We start from the raw sequence: 20,685 nt of genomic DNA on the forward strand, positions 1-20,685 counted from the left end.
GCCGAAACGAGAATCATCATACGAAACACACTTTCAGAGTTGGGAAATCTCATTTTGGGGCCAGACTGATAACAGAGTGACCTATCCGCGGCCTCTCTGCATCCTCTGAGTTGATCGTAAATTCCCTGTTATTTTTCCCTATTCCCTCAGCAATTCCCTTTCCCTCTTTCGTCCATGTTGAGCGCCTGAATCGTGTATGTAGTGTCCTGTGATTTTCCAAAATGGTAAGTAAATTTATCCTCTTCCATCCTGCACTTATCCGTCGGAATCATCAATTTATTTAGTTTTAAGTGCAGGTAACTGCTTCAGCTTTCATATTACACCTTAATTGTCGCACAATATTCGTTAAGCCAAGCAGCCTTCGACGTGTTAACCCAATGTTTACATGGGGTTCATGCCGCATCTTGAATGAATTCCGATCTTATTGACCAGCTACCATCCCATCGAAGGAAATCATGGTCTTGTACACTTCGGGAGATTCACTGGATTGTCCCAATTATCGACCCTTATTCCAAAGTTAATTTTCTGCACTGGGTTTATGATGAAGTGTCTGGACCCATTGAGGTTAGTTTTGCGTCCCTTGAGCTAATGAGCGAGTCAGGATTCTTTTCACACTAATGTCCCTTTTTCCAAAGCGCTAAGGCTGTGATTAAATGGCCAAGTGTAAATTATCTATTGAGCTTACTCTCTCATAGTACAGAAATCTAATACTTGCCAAGATTGTTGTGAATGACAATTATTGTACACGATATTGTAGGTATTAATTGTTCAGCGGCAAGAACTGCTCTCTTGTTCTGATTTATTCCTTGATCAGAAACCATTGTCTTTATTTGTTGCCCAATTTTCGAATTTGTCGGCCAAATAATGTTCACAGCATTTGGCGAAAACTGTGCTCAGACTGATGGTCGAATTTTGTTGGTTGACTGGACGAGACTAGATTGAGGTAGAATAGGGTTATTTGAAAGGTTAATTAGTAAGATCGCGAAGACTGATGTCAAAGCTGACCTATTGCACAATTCCATTTCACTTTAATCTAATTCAGTCCATGAACATAAAATTTTGGCTATTGAAATGCTAGTCATGTTATGGATTTCATTTGATTCATTTTAATGTGAACTAAGCTGTCAAGTCTTGTTCAAGCTGTCAGAAGTTGTGTATGTAAATGTATTCTAACTATTAGGTAATGCTGAGCACTTGACATTGGCATCAGCATTCGTTCATTCTATTAAATTTGTGGTACCAATTTATTCAATGCTCTGTCTCTCATTAATTCTTTGTTTTGTTTTTCTCAGGTGGAAACAAAAACAGCAACCATCAAAACCCGGCGTTGCATGAGCAACAGGCTTCTATGCAGAAAACAGATGGTAAGCGATCTTGTCATTCTCCCTCCTGTAGAAGATACAGCAATATCCTCTTTCATCAGTGACTTAATCCCTGGTGAATTTTAAACCCTCTGGTTTAAATTAATTTAGATTGTCTCAATTTTGTAGTTGATTGTTTCAATTTTGTAGTTCTATTCATTGCCGAATGGTGTAAAATTTCAATGGTAAGCAAGTCAGCGAAAAATCGGGTGTTTAAACAATCATCGTGTTCTTCAAGTAGATGCCAACAATGTGGGGTCATCAAGGACCTCGTTGTATCACTATACCACATAATAGAAGGGGTCGATAAGGGTTGAACGAGGGGGGGGGGGGATAAACCTAAAGATTCGCTATTATTTTGGCACTCAAGCGCAACGGCAGCGTCAAGACCTGTAATGGCGCATGGAGCTAGCAGCATCCAGAATACGGGTCAATCAACCAATGGCATAGCATATCATTGAAAAAAAGTATGTCACAACCCCCCCCCCCCCCCCTCGCTGATCCTTCTCATCGATAAGTTGATGAATGATATGGGGTGAAATAAATCACACGGAAGTTGAGATACTCATTTATTACGATAATATAAAACGAGGTCCCTTGGATTTACAGGAACTTTTTAGCAGGAGTTGGAAATGCCTTTCCATGTTCCATGACAATTTTCAACAAATATGGTTTTTGCTCTTCGTTTTTAGTGATGGTATTATTGAAAGTTTGAATAAGTGAAACTGCTCTTTCGGCATTGTCGTTCACAACTTTGAGATTTTTCACTACTTTGAGAGCTAGCTGGAAATCATGTAGCTTTGGCCATTTAGTCGGACTTTGTTTTAAAAACGTATATGGGATATTTAGAATTTTAAAGAAATTTAGACTGTTTTGTGTCACAAAAGATGATAAGTCCTTATTTTTTATACATTTTAGATCTTCAAAAGTGATCTCTGCCCTTTTAAGTCGTTTTACTTTGTTCCTATTGTTAGCAGACCTATTGTTAAACACAGACTTCGCCATTGACGTTTTGACACTAACAGGCAATGTATTATCAAAAAATGCTAAGCTAACAAGCTCCTCTGACAAATACCAAAGGTGTCGACGGAATTTTAAGGCAGTATTTTTACTGATGGTAGAATTTACAGAATCAAAAGCTAATAGATTCTTTAAAAATAGTAGGTCGTTATAGGGAGTTGGCGTATATTGGCGCAAAAATACCGAAAAAGCTCGTTCTCCGAGGAGAATTGAATTTTCCGGGATAGTGAGGGGTGATAGGAAAAATCTAAGGTCATATTCGGGTTTAGCAAGTCAAAATACATGAGAATCGATATATCAAACATGGAAATCAATTTTAAACCGTATTTTTAACACATGAGTCCGGGAAAGGTTTTACTCAAAAGGCGCGGAAAAATCGGCATTATCGGAGAACTGGAGGGTGATAAACCAAAACCTATGTCATATTCGGATTTAGCAGCTTAATATACATGACAGAATCGCTTTACCACGGGTCCAGTATAATTTATCAACATGAATTGCAATTATGACAAAAATACGTCAAATTTGCTCATTTTCCCGGGAAAAAGTCGCTTTTCCGGAAAAGTAAGAGGTGATAAGAAAAAACAAAGGTCATTTTCGGACTCAGTAGATCAAAATACATCGAAATAGTACTATTTAGTACCTGGAAAAAATTTTACCTACATGTTACAGAGGTCAACAGTCGCAAAAACACCAAAAATGTCCATTTTTCCGGGTAAAATCGGCTTTTCCGGAAAATTTAAGGACGATGGACCAAAACGGAGGTCATATTCGGATTTACCGCCTAAAAATACATGAGAATTATCTGATCTCGACCGAGAGACACTTTTGTTATTATTTTTATACATGTCAAAATAGGGTGGAAAAAATCTTCAGTCTTAAAAGCGCCAGAAATCACATTTGAAGTTAAGTTTCACGGTCAGGATGTTAATATTTTGTTAAATTAAGATGTCCTCCATTTAATTATTGAGACATTTATCGAAGTACATGCTGAGTGTTGTGAGTTATCCTCTTTCCTCTTTTCCCACTATAAGGTGACTGCATCGTGGGCAAAGTCAAGTGGAAAGTTCTTTAAACACCTTTGCTTCTTCCTTTACCATTATACCACTCAGTATGCCTTCCTAAATTGCTTGTTTCCCCCATCATTCCTTAGTTAGTCTCAAGGAATTGACTCCCTAAGAGACAAAGATTAGTGCCTTCCTAGTAATGAGCCTCCATACAAAATATGAAATATAGTTTTATGCTGCATGTTTTCTCTTCAAAATTTTATGAGGAAAACGAATCATACAAAATGAGGTCTGGAAATCAACTCCCATCATGATATAAGGGCTTTTTTTTTTATCGCGGAACAGGGTGGACCCCAATGGAACGCACTGGATCGGAATCCTGAGCAATCCGGACCGATCCAAAGTGTTCCAAGTGATAAAAAAATCCAAACTTGGAATTTGGTTGGATTTGTTATTGTTTTGATTTGTTGGGGACGGCAACTTCCTTGCATTAGGTTAGGATCACATTGGATCGCAAGCTCGCCCTACCTCGGAAGAGCGATCCAGCGTTCCACCCTGATCTACTCGGAACGCTTGGATCACGGCTGAGGAACGGAATAAAAAAATACCAATGTTCATCGCAATCCACTGCGATCCGCATAAAAAAAAGCCCTTTAAGTACTTAAAGTCAACATTGGTTAAATAGCAAAAATACAAATGACATCATTTTTTTAATCTGACATCCATTTTATCTGTTTAAAAAATACCTGTTAATATAGTGTTTAAGAATTGATTTCTCAAGTTCCCATTTTGTGAATTGTTTTTCTGCATAAGATTTTGAAGTAAAAGTGGGTGATGTCCTTTTTTAGCCCAGACCTTGTCTAGTGGCCTATACCTATTAGTCATACCTCCCTTATTTTTCATCTTGTTTTCTGTATCTGCTTTTTTTCTCTTCTTTTTTTTTTTTTAAATCTAATTTTCTCCTTGATTTGTCCTGCAGGTAGTTGACATTTACCATCCCCGTCAGAAATCAGTAAAGAAGACAGATGTCCGAGAAAAATTAGCAAAAATGTTCAAAACAACTCCAGATCTAGTATTCGTTTTTGGATTTCACACTAAATTTGGTGGCGGTAGGTCAGTAGGTTTTGGATTAATCTACGACTCTATGGACAAAGCTAAGAAATTTGAACCCAAATACAGATTAGCAAGGGTAAGTCCCCGTATCATATTTCAATATAGCATTTGGATTTGGTAAGAAAGAGTACCTACTCTTAATTTTTTTAAGGAAAAACTAAATACCTACTGTGCAGAGGAAAGAAGTGAGTGGTTGATGAATTAAGTGGAGAAAATCGATCCAAAACTTGCTATTTTAAAGGGTTTAAAACACATCTAGCACAAGACTTCATTTTTTTCTTTCGAAAAAATTTAAAATATTAAGCGCTTAGGAACTACCTTACCGAAAGACTCATGTTGGTTTGATTAGTCAGACAACTGTATCTCTACTTTCCCGCCTCCATGAAGGGCATTAAAAATTCAATTTTAACCCTGAGAACTTCAATAATTCTCATTTCATAGGTATTTGAGAGGATTTCAAACAAATATAAACTATAGTTGGTCAACCTCCTCTACTTGTTTGAAAAACAGAAACAATCTGAACAAAATTTTTCTCCAGTATAGAGGTAGATAAATACATATTACAAATGTTATCTAACAGTAGTTCTAGAACTACTAATTCATGGAAGGATATCAAAGATAAGGCAGGATTTTTCACGATCCAGAGGATTGTTGAGACAAGAGGCTGTCTGTGCCAATATTGCAGGCTTATAACTTTCTGTGAAAGGTGCGCAAGGAACTGAAGGTCAATGAGCACACTTGGTAATCGTTTCATCCGATTTTCCTTCTACTTCGACTTAGCAGTCATGTCTAATGCAGGGTTATCATAACCAGGGAAAACAAGAAATGTAAGGGAATTTTAAAAAGGCAGGGTTTACTAAAAAAAAAAAAAAAAAAAAAAAAGGTGGCTGGGAAAAATTAGTTTGTCACCTTCATTTGCTTTTTATCATGGATTTGACGTTTTGAAATCCACCGAATGCTTGAAAAGTATTTCAAATTATGTCTTTTTTTATAACCTTCCAGCGTATCTTCAAGTGTCAGGGAATTTCATTTTTCAATTCCTGTAGCAACCCTGCTAATGTAGGTTTCCCAACCACAAAAATTAATTCTAATTAATTAGCTTGAGCATATTATGATGGTACTTAAAAAATTCTAAAGAAAACTGATGAACACTTCACAGATCACAGTAGGTAATAAAATTTGGTCTTGCTCGGTTTTTCTTCCCACATTTAGTCTTTTTGTTTTTCTTTAATTATCCAAATCGTATTTATATCCTAACTGAGCTCATGTAATGCTCCGTGCAATAGCTATTCTTTTTTCTTTTTTTTTTTGGGGTTTTGTTTTAATCGCTTCTCATTATTATGTATTTCATTCATTCATTCATTTCCTTATTAATATATTTGTTAGTGTCATGTTTTATTTACTATGAATGTGCACAGCTCATTTTATTTGTTCTTTTTCAGCACGGTCTCTATGAAAAGAAACAGATAGCCAGGAAACAGCGTAAAGAAAAGAAGAACAGAATGAAGAAGGTCAGAGGAACGAAGAAAGCTAAAGTAGGAGCCGCAGCCAAGAAGGTAACAGGCCTTACTTAATTTTTTTTCTTTTCGTGTAGAAGGCAAGCTGACGCTCCCAAGTAATTTTAAATTGCTGCTCAACAGTTGGCTGAGGATATTGATAGCTAACACTATTAAAACAGCTGTTTGTCGATGGAGTTAAGAGAGACAGTTGATTTACTCAATAATTTGCTAGTGTCTAATGTGAGATCAACTTTTACTCTCCAAGGTATTTTTCTTCTCAAAGAATAAGTGAATAAATATTCAGGATGGCAAATCATGAAAAACCCTCATCAATAGTTTAAGGTGCGGCATTTTAGGTGCGCAAGTTGGCATAACTCTCTGTTAAGGGAAATCTGATCGAGTTCCTTTGACTGATCTTTGTGCTTTCTTTGCCAGCTTGTGCAGCGAACTTGCATGCCTAAAATGCCGTATCTTTATAATTTGGAACCAAGTGGACTGTCAATTCTAACACACATGCCTCTCATAGAAAAATAGCCCAGTAAGTTATGCCAACAGGATATTGGCCCTGAAATGCATGTCTGTCCACAATTTTTATTTTTTGGTTCAAGTTTCTTCGACCTTTGGAATTCTTTTAACAAACGATTCAGCTAGACTATGTATCAGAATTTTTAAGAAACATTTTGATTATGAGTGAAAAATTATTTTATTAGAGTTTTTAAGCACATGTAGTAGTCAATTTTGAGTCTGTTGCAACTTTATTTTCATATTCCTAACCAGTAATATTTGAAGCTCTGAAAAATGCATCTTCTGTCATCTGAAGAATTTCCTAATTGAAAGCATTATTTTAACATGTTCAATGCCAATATTCTTGAGCATTTGTCCCTGGCGGGCCAGAAAAACTTGCCGAAGCAAAACAGGAAAGTGTGAATGCTCCAATCTTGATCACCATGATACTACACTTGCCATCGGTTACACTTGTTACCATCACTCTGCAATTAATCCTTTGGAAGACTGGCAGGCAGCACAGTTACTATGCAACAGCGCGATGGAAACAGGCCACACAAAACATTTCTCACTGTGGCCTTTCTTTGCTTGGCACGACCAACAAAGAAAAAAGTCGGTATGACCAGCGTGGCATTGAAGTTGTGAACATGTTGATTGCCGACATGTTTTGCCTCATTTTTCCCTGTGATTTTACATAAACATGGTCCAAAGAGCGAAACTTAAATGAACGGTCTGAAAAACTCCAGAAGCAAGGTCATCAGATATTGATATCAAGTTTGCATACAGTAACTGGCAGTTGGCCTGTCAGTTTGCCCTTAGTTGATAGAAGTTGATATCAGTGCGACATCAGTCTGCTGTTGTTGACATCACAAGCCTGATAGGATGCTAAGGTATATCTTTAGTCCAGGCAAACAAGGAAAAGAGCCTGCAAAAATCCCGGGTAGCAATGTTTTCATCGTTTCCTATGTAATTTTGGACGCTGAATCCGAATTTCAACTTTGCGCCATTAAATTCGGACCGGAAAGTAGCCAAATTTGGCAAAAATGGCCTAAAATCGGACTTTTTTCCGGATTATGGTCTGTAACTTGCCAAAAATTGATCTGACGATAAAATTAGTTATTTTCAGAAATGAAGCTCGTTAAATTTCCTATAAAAAAGTTTCTAAACACTTTTTTGCTCAAGGCAAAATCAAGCGCGCTGCGGCTCCGAACTTTGTAAAATGTGCGAAAATTGCGCATACTGTAATGTGTTGGGTTATCCTTATTATTTACATCAATTCATTTCACTCAGTGTAAATTTTATCATCTTCACTTAATTTGTCCAGAAATTACTCGTCGGACGATTAAAACAGGAGACATCGGGCAAAAACCGCGAAAAACACAGTTTTTGCTCATTTTTCAAAGTTCGGAGCCCGCCAGCCCGCTTCATTTTGCATTGAGCAAAAAAGTGTTTAGGAACTATTTTACAGGAAATTTAACGAGCTTTATTTCTGAAAAAAACTAATTTAATCGTCAGATCAATTTTTAGCAAGTTACAGGTCATAATCCAGGAAAAAGGCCGATTTTAGGCCATTTTTGCCAAATTTGGCAACTTTCCGGTCCGAATTTAATGGTGCAAAGTTGAAATCCGGATTCAGCGTCAGAAACTACGTAGGATTCACTGAGAGCATAACTACCCGGGATTTTTGCAAAAACCGCCAAAAAAACGCAATTTTCGTTCATTTTTCAAAGTTCGGTGCCCGCCAGCGCGCTTAATTTTGCCTTGAGCAAAAAAGTGTATAGGAACTTTTTTATGGGAAATTTAACGAACTTTTTTTTTAAAACAACCAAATTGTCGTTAGATCAATTTTGGACGAGTCACAGGCCATAACCCGCAAATAACCAAATTTTCGCTCATTTTTCAAAGTTTGGAGCCCGCCAGCGCGCTTGATTTTTCCTTGAGCAAAAAAGTGTTTAGGAACATTTTTATAGGAAATTTAACGAGCTTTATTTCTGAAAATAACTAATTTTATCGTCAGATCAATTTTTGGCAAGTTACAGGCCATAATCCGGAAAAAAAGTCCGATTTTAGGCCATTTTTGCCAAATTTGGCAACTTTCCGGTCCGAATTTAATGGCGCAAAGTTGAAATTCGGATTCAGCGTCCAAAATTACATAGGAAACGATGAAAACATTGCTACCCGGGATTTTTGTAGGCTATAGCCCTTTTCATGGCTTATTTGCCTGCAGCCCGATTGTTGAAATTTATGTTGGCACGACAAGAATCGAAATTCGATATATTACACGGCGCAGATAGGGCTATGTCTTGTCTTATCGTGCCGATATAGCCAGTTGAAGTTTCAACAATCCGGCTGCTGGACTACTTGGTGAGAGTGTTGATCAGTGGCGGATTTAAAGGGGCATGGTGGCATGGCCCTCCTTGCATCCCCAAAAATGGAAAATGGAAAAAATAAAGGACAAGAAGGGAAAAGGGAGGGAAAATAAAGTGCTCTGAAAAAGTTACTGAAACGGCTTCGAGACAGAACTGTTCAACCAAAGGTTACTCAACACCGCAGAAATAATTACCCAGTCCATGCCCTAAAATAAAATTATGGTATCATTCATTAATTTTTAACTTTCAAGTAAAGCACCAATTGTATGCTAAAACATCTTAAAATTCAATCTGGAAGGGCCTCTTTTTATAAATTCTCCGGAGGAGGCCCTCTAAACCCCCCACTCGACATTAGTCAACGGCCCTCCCTCCGACTCACTCTGGATCCGCGACTGGTGTTGACCCATGAGCTTGCCGATTCTTGCAATGTATCAATAGGCAAAACTCTTAGGAGCAGACGGTCACAAGAATTTGCATGACTTAGCAGCTGCACCGCGTCCCAATAATTTTCGAAGTGCACGGAAAATGACTGAAACAGTATCGTAAGTAGTAGAGAAGTTCATTGTCAGAAAGGCTACAATCCTCTAATGTAGTCTTTCTTATTAAGCTCTAGGTACTCCTTTTAGTTGTTGAGAATTTTTTCCCAGCAATTGAAATTAAGAAGCAGCCCTCTTGGGGAAATCAGCATCTAAGAGCATGGACTCGCAACTTTTGTGTTGCTGAACTTGAGGAATTTTCATGATGCTAAGTCGAAGAATATCTATGTTGACAAATTCGTTGATGGTAAAAAATCGAGTTTATGTTTCACCAGGAACTGATTTTTGTTTTCAGGGAACTAAGAAATGAGCATCCCATGCGATTCCCATCTTCATTCTTATTTGGTGATCAATTCTATTTTCTAGCACTCATTTGGTGTGATTGCTCATCCTTTGCATCCATACAATCCTTGTTTGTCCCTCCATACTTCTTTAGTACGGCTCACTATTCAACATTTGCCGTTTTTTGAACTGTAAATCATGTGAGGAATTTTTCCCAACTGTGTGTCTCATCCTGTTTTAATTAGTGACTAACTCTTTTTTTGTTGTCTAATCAGGAAGCCTAAATACCTGTATTAGTACTTCTTTACAGCTGAGGGAACCTTCTCACTTGTTTTTTTTTCAGACTGAATGCAATCTATGCAATTTTTAAATAGTTAAAACAGTGTAACTGTGAAATAGAAGGAAAGAAGTAATGTCTTCTTAAGGAACAATCAGATCGTTTAACTAGAATTTTATTTTCACAGGCTGAAAGCTTAAACAAATTTTCTACTTGATTACTATTTAAAGTTAGTATGAGATGAAATGTTAGGATTTTCATAAATAAATATTGATCTGTTTTTTATTCGGAGTAAATTTAGCCTAAGGATATGCTTTTTAAAAGTCAAATATCTTCAGTAGCTCATTTTTTTGCCTCATTACTCAAATTTAAAGTTCCCTCGTGGCATGAGCTTTCTTGTAATTGTCAACTTGAAACACTTCGTCCCAAAATTACGAATACTCTCTAAGCACCCCTCTTTTATTTGTAACAGGCTCCTCAAAATATATCCTGAGGTTTTTCCTGTAGGATTTTTTGTTTTGTTTTTTGTCTTTTCTCCTCGTAGTGATAATCTAATCAGTAGGCATTGATTTATTTTAAAGTTGTCTTTTTTACACATCCGCGTTCATCCCTTCCTCTTCTGAATTTTGTTTCATACCTATTACTCATATTTTTGGTGAGTTCGGTTTTATCTGGTATCTCATTTTTTTCTGTGATCCTCAGTTTATTGACTCTCATCACTGTGAGTGTGCATTTCCATGTCTCAATGAATGTCATCACATTCAGTGAAAAATGTCCTAGTGTTCAAACAAGCACGAGGACTAGGTGTGCCAGGCTCATGTTGAACCTGAATGCTGGATAACACTCATTGTAATATCATACAAGCTCTAGGTGGTCACATACATGTTTCTGTCATTTACATTGAAAATATTGCGAAAGACTGTTCATTTTCAGTTTTTCTCATGCTAATTGTTGATGTAAGAAGTCAGGAAATTTCTCCCCCTTCATGGGTAGATACCCTGGTTTGTCCCAGAGTCTTGTCTCCAGATTCTATGTCGAAAAAATTGGAATTTTCCACACCAATTTAGAGAGCAGAAAACAAGGCTTTGTGGGTTATCTTTAAATCTAAGTTTGAAAACACTATGGAGAAAAGGTTCTTGTTAAAATTCGTTTCTAATACTACACAGTTAAAGCTCCCTAAGTAGAACTATGGTTATGACGAAATTCCACTCGAGTCTTTTTCGGTCCCTAGACACATCCATAAGACGCAATGTACGCGGTAAAGACTAATTGCTGCTGAAGTCCAATTTTTTTTTTGGTCTCTCAACAACTCAAACTAGCGAGCTTTCACTGTATCTTTAAATCAAACATCACCATTGTAAATGAATCTTGATTCTTAAAGTGATAGCACATGTTGGCAAATACTGTAACTAATTTTATCTTGTCTCTCTTTCTGTTCACAGTAATCCAATTGAAGACCCAACAACATGTGACCTGAAACACCTCCGAAAAGTTTCGACATAACTAATTTTTGTTACAACATTCTTTTTTATTGCTATTGATATTCCAATAAAAAATGATCACTCTTTGAGTGAAACTCAAGCTCCATTTATTTGACGAACATTCATCAAACTTTCATCTGAATACTGAATGATCAATGAGTCAGTTGCCCTGGTCACAGAATCATGTTTTGATTATTGTAAATTAGCTTAAAATAATAAGAACTGTCCAAATCGCAATTTCCTACGTTCGATATTAACAGAGGTACCGCGCTTTTAAAAGTCGGGTGTTTGAAATCATCCACTGCGGTAGTGACACTCTTAGTTTCCTCCTCTTATGTTTGATCAGTGATGCAGCAGGCGTTTGGCGAAACTGCAACGGCATTAAGCATAAACAAACTGAAGAACTGACTGACGGGCTAACCGATTTGCGTCGGTTGCGTTATCTCCTGATATAAGATCCTTGAAGTGCGAATCTGTCTGTTTCTTGAGTTTGTTTATGTTAGTGTACTTGAGGTTTCGCGTTCCGCCTCCTGCATCACCGATCGAACAAAAGAGGAAGGAACCAAGGGTGCCACTACCGCGGTGGATGATGTCAAAAACCCGACTTTTCCAAGTGCCATCTCGCTTTTAACATTGAATGTAGAGAGTTGCTGTTTGGACAGATCTTATTAATTTTAGTTAATTTACAGGGATCAAACATCAAAACATGATTCTGTGACCAGCAAAACTGACCCATTACCGAACTTTTTTTATCATGTGTGATTAAAGTTGTCATTTTGGTTATCAGAAGGCAAGAACCCCACTATTTTAGCTGTAATTTATCCTTAATATTGTCAGGAGTAGTAAGCATCATTTTGTGCAACCATTTACAGTTAAAGAGACCTCAGTCCACTGAGGGGAAATTTTCAGTCAAGTCTCAATCTTTGTCAAGTGGAGTTGAAAACTTTTTTTTTGTTTTTACACCTCTCGATCACTGGTGAAGTTGGGAGCTTTTTTTAGTGACATCCTTAAAAGTCCTCAAAAGAAGGACCAAGATACTGTACAACTCTCATGAATCAGGCAGAAGTAATTATCCTGTAGAACTTTAAGACTCACAATCAGTTTATATCGCCTAGAAGGACAAAAATGGCGTACAATCTGTATGAATCAGGCAGAAAGAATTATCCTGTAGAATTTTAAGGTTCAGTTCATATCGCCAACAGCTTATTTCTCTACTCTACTAAATTTTCGAATTTTAAACGGTTCTTCTGTTAATTAATCCCATTAGTATAGAATATCTAGATTTTAAGCTGTATATTTTTACTAAAATCTTGGAAAGTCACATCTCATCAAAGTGCGTCAGGTATCCATCGACAAATTTTACAAAAACCACTTTGCAATAACTCTAGAAGTACATTCCTACATATTTGTTAATCTGTAATTATTTTGTCTAAGAACTTGCAGTATTAACCTAGGATGCACTTGAGGAGTTATTTCAGAGTATTTCCTGATCATACGTTTCATGCAAATTACGTGATACACTACAGCAAGACGTGAGGAGCAGGAGCTTTGGTTACATGGTTTCAAGTCAAGAAATTATTAATTAATCAACAAGTTAGCAAATCGTTCTCCAAAGTACTATGGAACCATCTTGAGAGAATTATGATGTTTCAATTTTTTAGAATTAATTACCCATCTAGCCCGTATTTCTCTAATTTCAAATCCAGTCAGGATAGGAATGCAAATTTTTCAAGAAAAAGTCATCTTCATCAGTAAAGTTGGAGAATGGACCTATTTCATTCTCAATCAAGTATCAATTATTGTAGTTCTCAAATTCTGAGGTGATAGCTTGGTAAAGGCTTTAGGTTTAAAGAGTTATGTTTCAGAGAATTTTCTCAGACAAGCATCCGCGCCATCTTCTGAAGGAAAAAAAAACCTAATCTGGACATGGAAATACATAATCAAACTGGAAAAGGAAGCACAACGTTTTGGATATGTTGGATTCTAAAGATTGCTTTCTAGAGTTAAAATTAACATTTCATTCAATAGGAAGGTACCTATCTTGGTCAGATTTACTTTAGTATTTGTGTAATAGGTACACAATGATCATTCTTGATAATTTGACTCACAGGAATTAGATGACTTTTTGTCATGAAAATATATCAAGACATTTTGCAGGTAAGTACCCTCTCATAGATAGTTGTAGACCTAGGTAAGGGTACCTACCTATTAGATTCAAGTTAAGCCGTCATCAGATCATCTTAAGTAATTCCGTTTTAAATTTAAGGAGAACCTAACATTTCATATTCATTAATCTTTTCTCATGACCGTTTTATCTTTCCAGTTTCCAGATAATTTTCCTAAGAACCCATGAGAGTCATAAATTGTCTTGAGTTGGAAGTTGCTTGGGACAATTGTCACCTATTCCCATGAAATGCGTCAAGTTTAAAAGAAAAAGCTTGATTTCTCTCATCAGGCGTCATAAGATCTGCCTCTATTTTGTTTCCCTGTGTCTTTAGGGTAGGGGACTGCTGGAAGTCTAACTTTCCGTTTTATTTACAATATCACACGGTACTCAACTGTAATCGAATCAAATTTTTTTTTCAGCCAACTTTCAATTCAACCTATCAAATGCTTTTGTTGAATGGAAAGTTTGATTGTCTGGATTGGGCCTTGAAGTATCTCCCACGGAATTAACTGACGAGTTGAAAGTGAGACAAGAATGAACGAGACAAGAATTTTAGTATTTCTAGTTCGTACTTGGGTGAACTTTATCACTTACAGACCACAATAATTTTTGTGGTTCTGTGTTGGGATTGGTGACTTTTCATAAAAAGCTGGTACACGGCGACCCTAAATGAAATCTGTCCATGGAAAAGGTAGCAATACCATGGTCCAAATCAGAGCTACCTACGATTTTACTTGATAGTCTGATACAGCTCCTAATCATACCATTTCATACTATTAACCCTTTATGCCTTTCATTTGCGGCCATGGCTACTCATCAGTGTTGGCGCTCTTAACTAAAACATATTTTAAGTAAGTACCTAAGCAACGGTTGCAACAGAGAGTAGCAAGGAAAAGTATAATAACAGTAAAACCGACAACACCGGGGTTGAAGAGTATGACGTCATGCCAGATATTTAAGGGTTTATTTACCTCACACATTCATTCGTCCTTTTTGTCTGATATGAGTTATCATGTAGGGACAGGTTCAAGTTCACAGGAAAATCGTCAGACCCTTTATTCTTGAGGAGTTGAGGGTCCTGTTTAGTTTTTTGTTGCGCAAATTACCTAAACTTCATTTTACTCTCTTTCTTTAAACACCAACCTATACCACAATGGTCGCGTGGAGTTCCTTTCGGCCCTTCGGCTCCCTCTTTTCAAATGTTGCCGTTAAGCTCTCCTCCGCAACTGCTCCTGCAAATACATCTAGAGGTAAGTATAATCCTTTAACATTCGCTCCTCTGTAATCATGATTCCTTATTTTTAGTCATTTAATGCATCTAAATGCTCACTTACAGCAATCGATGCACAAGTACAGTTTGAACAATTATTGGCATTTAGGGTCAAACAAGCAAGAATCATGAACTCTCCAACTTTGGAAAGGATGAAATTTCCCTAAAGCTCGTAGGAATTGTCACTGAAGGGTGATTGGATGATGGGCTTGATCAACTTACACCTCCGTTGTTCCATCTCCGAGAGTAAAAAGTGAGGTTATGTTTAAGTACAATTGCACGCTGGCTAAGAGAGCCAATTCTACAGAGCAGGCTGACTTTATGTCAATGCATAAGTTAGATCTCTAGTTCCACCATTCAATAGGGATGTAGTTCAGGTTATAATCCATTACTCCTTTTAGGCCTAATAGTACCATAGAGTTGCAATGAACTGGAGCACCGATGAAGTTACTTTTTTGAGACTGTTTTGTCTAGTACACCAGCGGGTCGATTGTTGAATCGTTATCGAATGGACTTGATCGATAAATCCCTATCTTTACAATGCTATTTATCGATCAAGGTCATTCGATAACGATCCAACAATCGACCTGCTGAGACAAGTGTGTAGTAACTAGCAAGGCTGTATACGCAGGGTCCCAGATCCGTGTTCTGCTCAGAAAGTAAAGTACAGGTATAAGATTTATTTCATAGAACTCGAGAGTTTTGTACATTTTTTAATTTGGTTTGATATTGTTCAACATAATTATTAGCCAAAATTTGCAATAATAACTATTGATTTTAATTAGTAGATCTGGAAAACCACTTACAGCCCGTGTTTATCTCATAAGCCGCCGTGTTAAAAAATGCTGTTTGGTTCACACTTCAGCGAACAAGGGGCTCGGAATGGCCCATTCATGGCTTGACCTCATTGGCGCTCTAGTTCATTGCGACTCTATTCTACTCAATGTCTTAGTCAAAGTGAATTGCCACATTTAGCATAGGTTACCTTACTCAGATAAGTTCAACCTGTTACACTAGGTTTTCTAAGCAGTTATGAATTTAGTCAATGTCACATATTACTCAAAAGTGACCTTAAGTAACTTTTCTTTGTTCACAGTTTTGGTTCCTCTGCGTGCAATGAGTGGGCACCGATTATTTGAAATCCACCCATCAAAATATATGTGGGTGAAATATAAGGACACCACGCACTTTTACATCATGATCGGATTAATCCCATGGGTTTGCGTTATTACGTACCTCAACCTTTTCATCGGACCAGCTCAACTTGCTCCAATACCTGAAGGCTATGTCCCTAAGGAACATGAATACCATAGAGTAAGTACTCCAATCAAGAAACTGATAACTAGTCCCCATTTTAGACTTGAAACTCATTTCTTTTAAATTCGAAGTAGATATGTAGTATCACGCAAAACCGAAGGAAAATCTTAGCTTTTCAAGTGTCTCATATTACTGACATTTTTTAATATTATGCTCCCATCAATATAAAAACCGCAAATTTCCCGCAATATGAGGGTGAGAGTTGTGTATTCGTGTTCTTAATCAAACATTACTGAGCAAATTTGAATAAGTGCTGGTATATTGAGGTGAATAAAGAGGGATTTACTATACAATCATTTTTAATGATTTTACCGCTGAAAAAATTGCGCATTTCCTATGACACTGAGATAAAAAGTGCGCAATTAATCACTTTTTCACATGCGGAAATTGAGAGAGCAACTATTTGAACTCCGGAGTTGATGTTCAATATCTCTCAAAACTGAACGGAAATCTTAAAAAAATATAAATGGCGTACTTGCCACGGTATGGAGGTGACAATTGTGTGATATGTATTCAAGTATCCTTCCTGCTCTTCAGTGTGCAGTTAGGGTAAGCAAGGTAAAATCACTAGTATAAAATTGACTGAATTTCTCCCAATGTATTTGAAAAAACAGGTGATCAAGAAATGTATTAATTGTAGTAAAAATATAATGGGAGGAACAGAAATACACATGAGATCACAGTGGAAGTATCAGAGCTGAAAAGATAGAGATGATGAATCTGTGATATGCAGCCAGGACATGGACCAACAGAAGCTTGCTTGCTGTGGGCTAAATTAAAACAAGGGACTTAACCAGAGAATTGAGACAGGAAAGGAGTTCGCTGAGTCCGAGCTAATTGATACTAGCTGTAAGCTTGATTCTCTCGTTTTTAGCTGCAGGAAAATAACACATGATCTCTGCGCAATGCCAGGCAGCCCAAGTCTGAGGTCCCAAGAAATGTGGGCAGTTATTCAGGTGCATCATGGCAGTGCCTTTTTTCTTACCACTTCTCCTTCTGTCAAGGTCATTGCCGCCAAAGAAGGGGTTATTTTTCAACCAGACGTGTTTTCAGAGTACATTCTCGACGCTAAGGGGGGGGGGGGGAGGTTTTTAGAGAGTAGGTATAAGTTTCAAATACCCAATCCCCTAAGTTCGTTTGTTTGCTCAATGTATCTCTTAGTTCTGTAACCTACTTAACTGTTTTTGTTTTAATCAATTTTTTTTCTTGTATCAGCATCCATTGACGCGATTTATTGCCCAGTATGTGGTGCCATCCACTCAAGAGGAATATGAAAGAACTTTGCATGTTCTCTACGAAGACGACGAGATAAAAGCCATGCAGTACGTATATGTTTCTCTTATGCTTGATCATGTACGACAAAAATATGTTTTACATTGTCAGAGAAATCTTTATAAAATAGGGAAATTCCTGAGAGCCCTGAAATGATGGGAGCAGGAATTTGTTTTTGCAGGAAAATAGTTTCAAATCAAACCTTTGTAGTCATTGATGTGGTAAGTAGGGCAGTCCTTATTTTGGACTTTTCCAAAATCGGAATGTGACTCACCGGCAGTTAGTGAAACAATCTTTAAGCAATTAGTGCAAACATTTTCTGCCAAAAAGAAACATTTCTAGTGCTGTCTCAATTCTTCAAAAGTTACGGGATTTGAGCGAAATTGTGTCTCTGGCGCCTAATTAAGCAGGTATAATGCAAGTCACTGAAACTTTCAGATATCGGCATTTTTAGCACACTAGTATGTGTATTCTCTATTGATGCAGACACTCTTTCTACCTTTGTTCAGGAAAGTACGCTTTGATACTTTTAAAATTGGCTAGAAAAGTAATTTTTGGTGGATAATTTGATTTTGGAGTTTTGCGATGCCCATAAAAATACATTCAACTATTTCCATGTGGGTTTTATTTATATGCACCTAACAATGACTAACAATGGAGAATGTAAAATCAAACATTTTAAGATTTTTAAGCAGCAGTATAAAGGACAATAAAGCATTATCATTTAAAGGAATGTAAAAAACAGATTTACTGGAACAGATGCAAACCCTATTTTAAGATGTAACTTAATTTTCTAATATCTCAGCTGGCTTTGGAATAGCAGGAAAGCAGAAAGTTTTTTGTTTCAATATAAATGAAGGTTATTTTTTTCGTGATTTTTTGTTGTTGTACGAGGGTCATCCAAAAAGTAAGTTCACCCCTTTCATATTTCCGAAACTAAAAGGGATAAATCAAATCGGTAAAAAAGAACTTCTTACTTATATCCTCACCTCTCCATGGGTACCAAGATTTTTAAATTTGGACTACTGGTTGCCGAGATATTCGATTTTTACGTGAACAACTCCCGGCCAGTTCCGTCCACCAAACGACGCGCTGATATGAGATGCACCGCGCGCTGTCGCGTCGCTTTTGTCTTCTGGGACTCTCAAGGAGTACTTCTCGTCCATTATTTGGAGAAAGGGTGTACAATCAGTGCACCACGGTATTGTAGAATATTGAATTCGTTGCGATTGGCAATAAAAAACAAAGCGACCGGGTCTCTTGTCTCGTGGTCCCCTATTCCTTCGCCAGACCTCACACGGCGAAAGAGACCCAAAATGTGTTGGAAAAATTTGCGTGGGAGGTGTCACCTCTTCCTCCATACTCTCCAGACCTTGCCCCGAGTGACTATCATCTTTTTCCCCAACTCAAGAATACTAGGTGGCCAGCACTTCGAGAACGATCAGTAGGTGATGGAAGCAATCAATGGCTGGTTCAAGAGTCAACCAAAAGTGTTCATTGAGAACGGCATTAAGAAGCTTCAGAAACGCTATGAAAAATGCATCAGTAGGAACGGAAATTACGTCGAAAAATACGGTAAGATTGGTTTAAAGCTAATCTTAGAATATTTGAGTTGGTTATTCCTACGTAGATGTGTGGGGAACACAGTCAATTCAGGTAGCGTGCCGGGAATCGCAGCGCGTCGTTTGGTGGACGGAACTGGTCGGGAGTTGTTCACGTAAAAATCGAATATCTCGGCAACCAGTGGTCCAAATTCAAAAATCTTGGTACCTATGGAGAGGTGAGGATATAAGTAAGAAGTTCTTTTTTACTGATTTGATTTATCTCTTTTAGTTTCGGAGATATGAAAGGGATGAACTTACTTTTTGGATGACCCTCGTAACTATCATATTGTCGACTAGTACGAAAGCCCCTTTTGAAGGCTTCATTTATTTAATGTAAAATGACAAAAATAAAAATAAAACACTCTCACAAAAATACATTACAGTGACAAGGTAGGGCAAAGTAGTGCACTTGACATTTTTCTTTAATAAAAAAGTAATCCACTCTGTTACTTTCTTCACTAAAATCAACTTGCTAGTTGGTCTCTTTTCAAAAGCCTTGACTGCATTCACAAAAAATATCTTAACATCGAGTGCTTTCACGAGAAATATCTTAACATTGAGTGCTTTCACGAAAAATATCTTAACATCGAGTGCTTTCACGAAAAGGGTGGGAGCACGATTTCACGCCAGAAAATTTTCTGGACCCCAGTGGAATTGTGTAGTTTTCAATGTAACACTTAAGTTAAGGAAACATGAAAATTTTCTCCAACTTGCCAGTTTTACACATGGAAGACATGGCAGAGGTTAGCTCATAATAATTTGATTGAAAACAATCTCATCAGGGAAATCAGTGTTAACTGATGATCTTTTATTCAAGCCCAGATCTCAACATAATGAGATCCTAATCTTCCTAGTTTGCCCATCTCTCCTAAAAAGTCAAGTATCGAAGTGAATATGAGGCGAGACAAAAGAATCATTTTTTCTCTAATGGTTCAACATTCTTAAATGTCTCTGACTAAATTTACCTTTATCTTTTTTCAGAGATCTTACACGCAGAGTGGAAGAATTAATGGCCAAAAAGAAAGATTACAAATTGTTCTGGCATAGACCTGTGACGACTAAATATCACATCCACTCCGGAAAGAAATGGGCAAAACACGAAGAAGAACTTATCGGAGAAAATCAGTCATCTGTCCCATAGGCAATGTTCTTTTCACTTTTGGCCTTATTCTCTTTCTCCTCAACGGTTATGCAGTCTAGTTATAGAATTTTTATTTTGTCCATTAATCTTTGTGCACTGTTTCTTATTTTTAGTCCCGACCTCCTTTTAGACCTATGAAAAAAAGATTTTGTAAACCTCAAGGTCGTGTTAAAAATGTTAATAAAATTATGTGTTATAAAAAGCATTTTCGTAAGAGTTTCTTCTCCTTACACATCTGACGTAGTATTACAAGTACTTAATGCTAGTGTGGTTGTACCCTCATTTATTTCCTGAAACCGAGGACAGATAGAGACACTTGATATCGTCACTAGAGACAGCATTTGCAACTTTCAGAACCAATTATGTATCTTTTTAGTGGCAATACATCACCTGAAAAGTATCAAATCGACAGGGGAACTGCAAAAATATGTAGCTTATTTGCGGTGTTTCAAAATCTAAATTTCC

The 20,685-nt window shown here is 37.2% G+C and overlaps 2 protein-coding genes across 3 annotated transcripts; both read left to right on the top strand.

The window, feature by feature from the left end:
* Nucleotides 1-45: 45 nt before the first annotated feature.
* Nucleotides 46-11,555, top strand: RpS24 (ribosomal protein S24). 2 transcript variants are annotated; one of them, XM_019045605.2, is made up of 5 exons: nucleotides 46-224; nucleotides 1,293-1,364; nucleotides 4,368-4,577; nucleotides 5,944-6,057; nucleotides 11,411-11,555. In XM_019045605.2, the coding sequence occupies exons 1-5, from the start codon at nucleotides 222-224 to the stop codon at nucleotides 11,411-11,413; spliced, it is 402 nt and encodes a 133-aa protein (XP_018901150.1). In that variant the 5' UTR covers nucleotides 46-221; the 3' UTR covers nucleotides 11,414-11,555. The 2 variants fall into 2 exon arrangements, with proteins under 2 accessions (XP_018901150.1, XP_072162258.1); XM_072306157.1 differs by having other exon boundaries at nucleotides 9,705-11,459.
* Nucleotides 11,556-14,575: 3,020 nt separating this feature from the next.
* Nucleotides 14,576-20,425, top strand: ND-SGDH (NADH dehydrogenase (ubiquinone) SGDH subunit). The gene is made up of 4 exons (XM_019045729.2): nucleotides 14,576-14,866; nucleotides 15,983-16,200; nucleotides 17,419-17,525; nucleotides 20,061-20,425. Exons 1-4 carry the CDS (start codon nucleotides 14,770-14,772, stop codon nucleotides 20,218-20,220), a joined length of 582 nt encoding a protein of 193 aa, XP_018901274.2. The 5' UTR covers nucleotides 14,576-14,769; the 3' UTR covers nucleotides 20,221-20,425.
* Nucleotides 20,426-20,685: the final 260 nt, after the last annotated feature.

The sequence above is a fragment of the Bemisia tabaci genome, chromosome 1 (assembly GCF_918797505.1).
Source record: "Bemisia tabaci chromosome 1, PGI_BMITA_v3".
Classification (NCBI taxonomy): Eukaryota; Metazoa; Arthropoda; class Insecta; order Hemiptera; family Aleyrodidae; genus Bemisia; species Bemisia tabaci.

Bases quoted from the DNA above. Each gene is read 5' to 3' on its own strand.
- ND-SGDH (XM_019045729.2), top strand. From the start codon at position 14,770: ATGGTCGCGTGGAGTTCCTTTCGGCCCTTCGGCTCCCTCTTTTCAAAT. The intron at 14,867-15,982 runs GTAAGTATAATC...CTTTGTTCACAG, and splicing joins TCCTGCAAATACATCTAGAG to TTTTGGTTCCTCTGCGTGCA. The intron at 16,201-17,418 runs GTAAGTACTCCA...TTCTTGTATCAG, and splicing joins AGGAACATGAATACCATAGA to CATCCATTGACGCGATTTAT.
- RpS24 (XM_072306157.1), top strand. The intron at 1,365-4,367 runs GTAAGCGATCTT...TTTGTCCTGCAG, and splicing joins TTCTATGCAGAAAACAGATG to GTAGTTGACATTTACCATCC. The intron at 4,578-5,943 runs GTAAGTCCCCGT...GTTCTTTTTCAG, and splicing joins CCAAATACAGATTAGCAAGG to CACGGTCTCTATGAAAAGAA.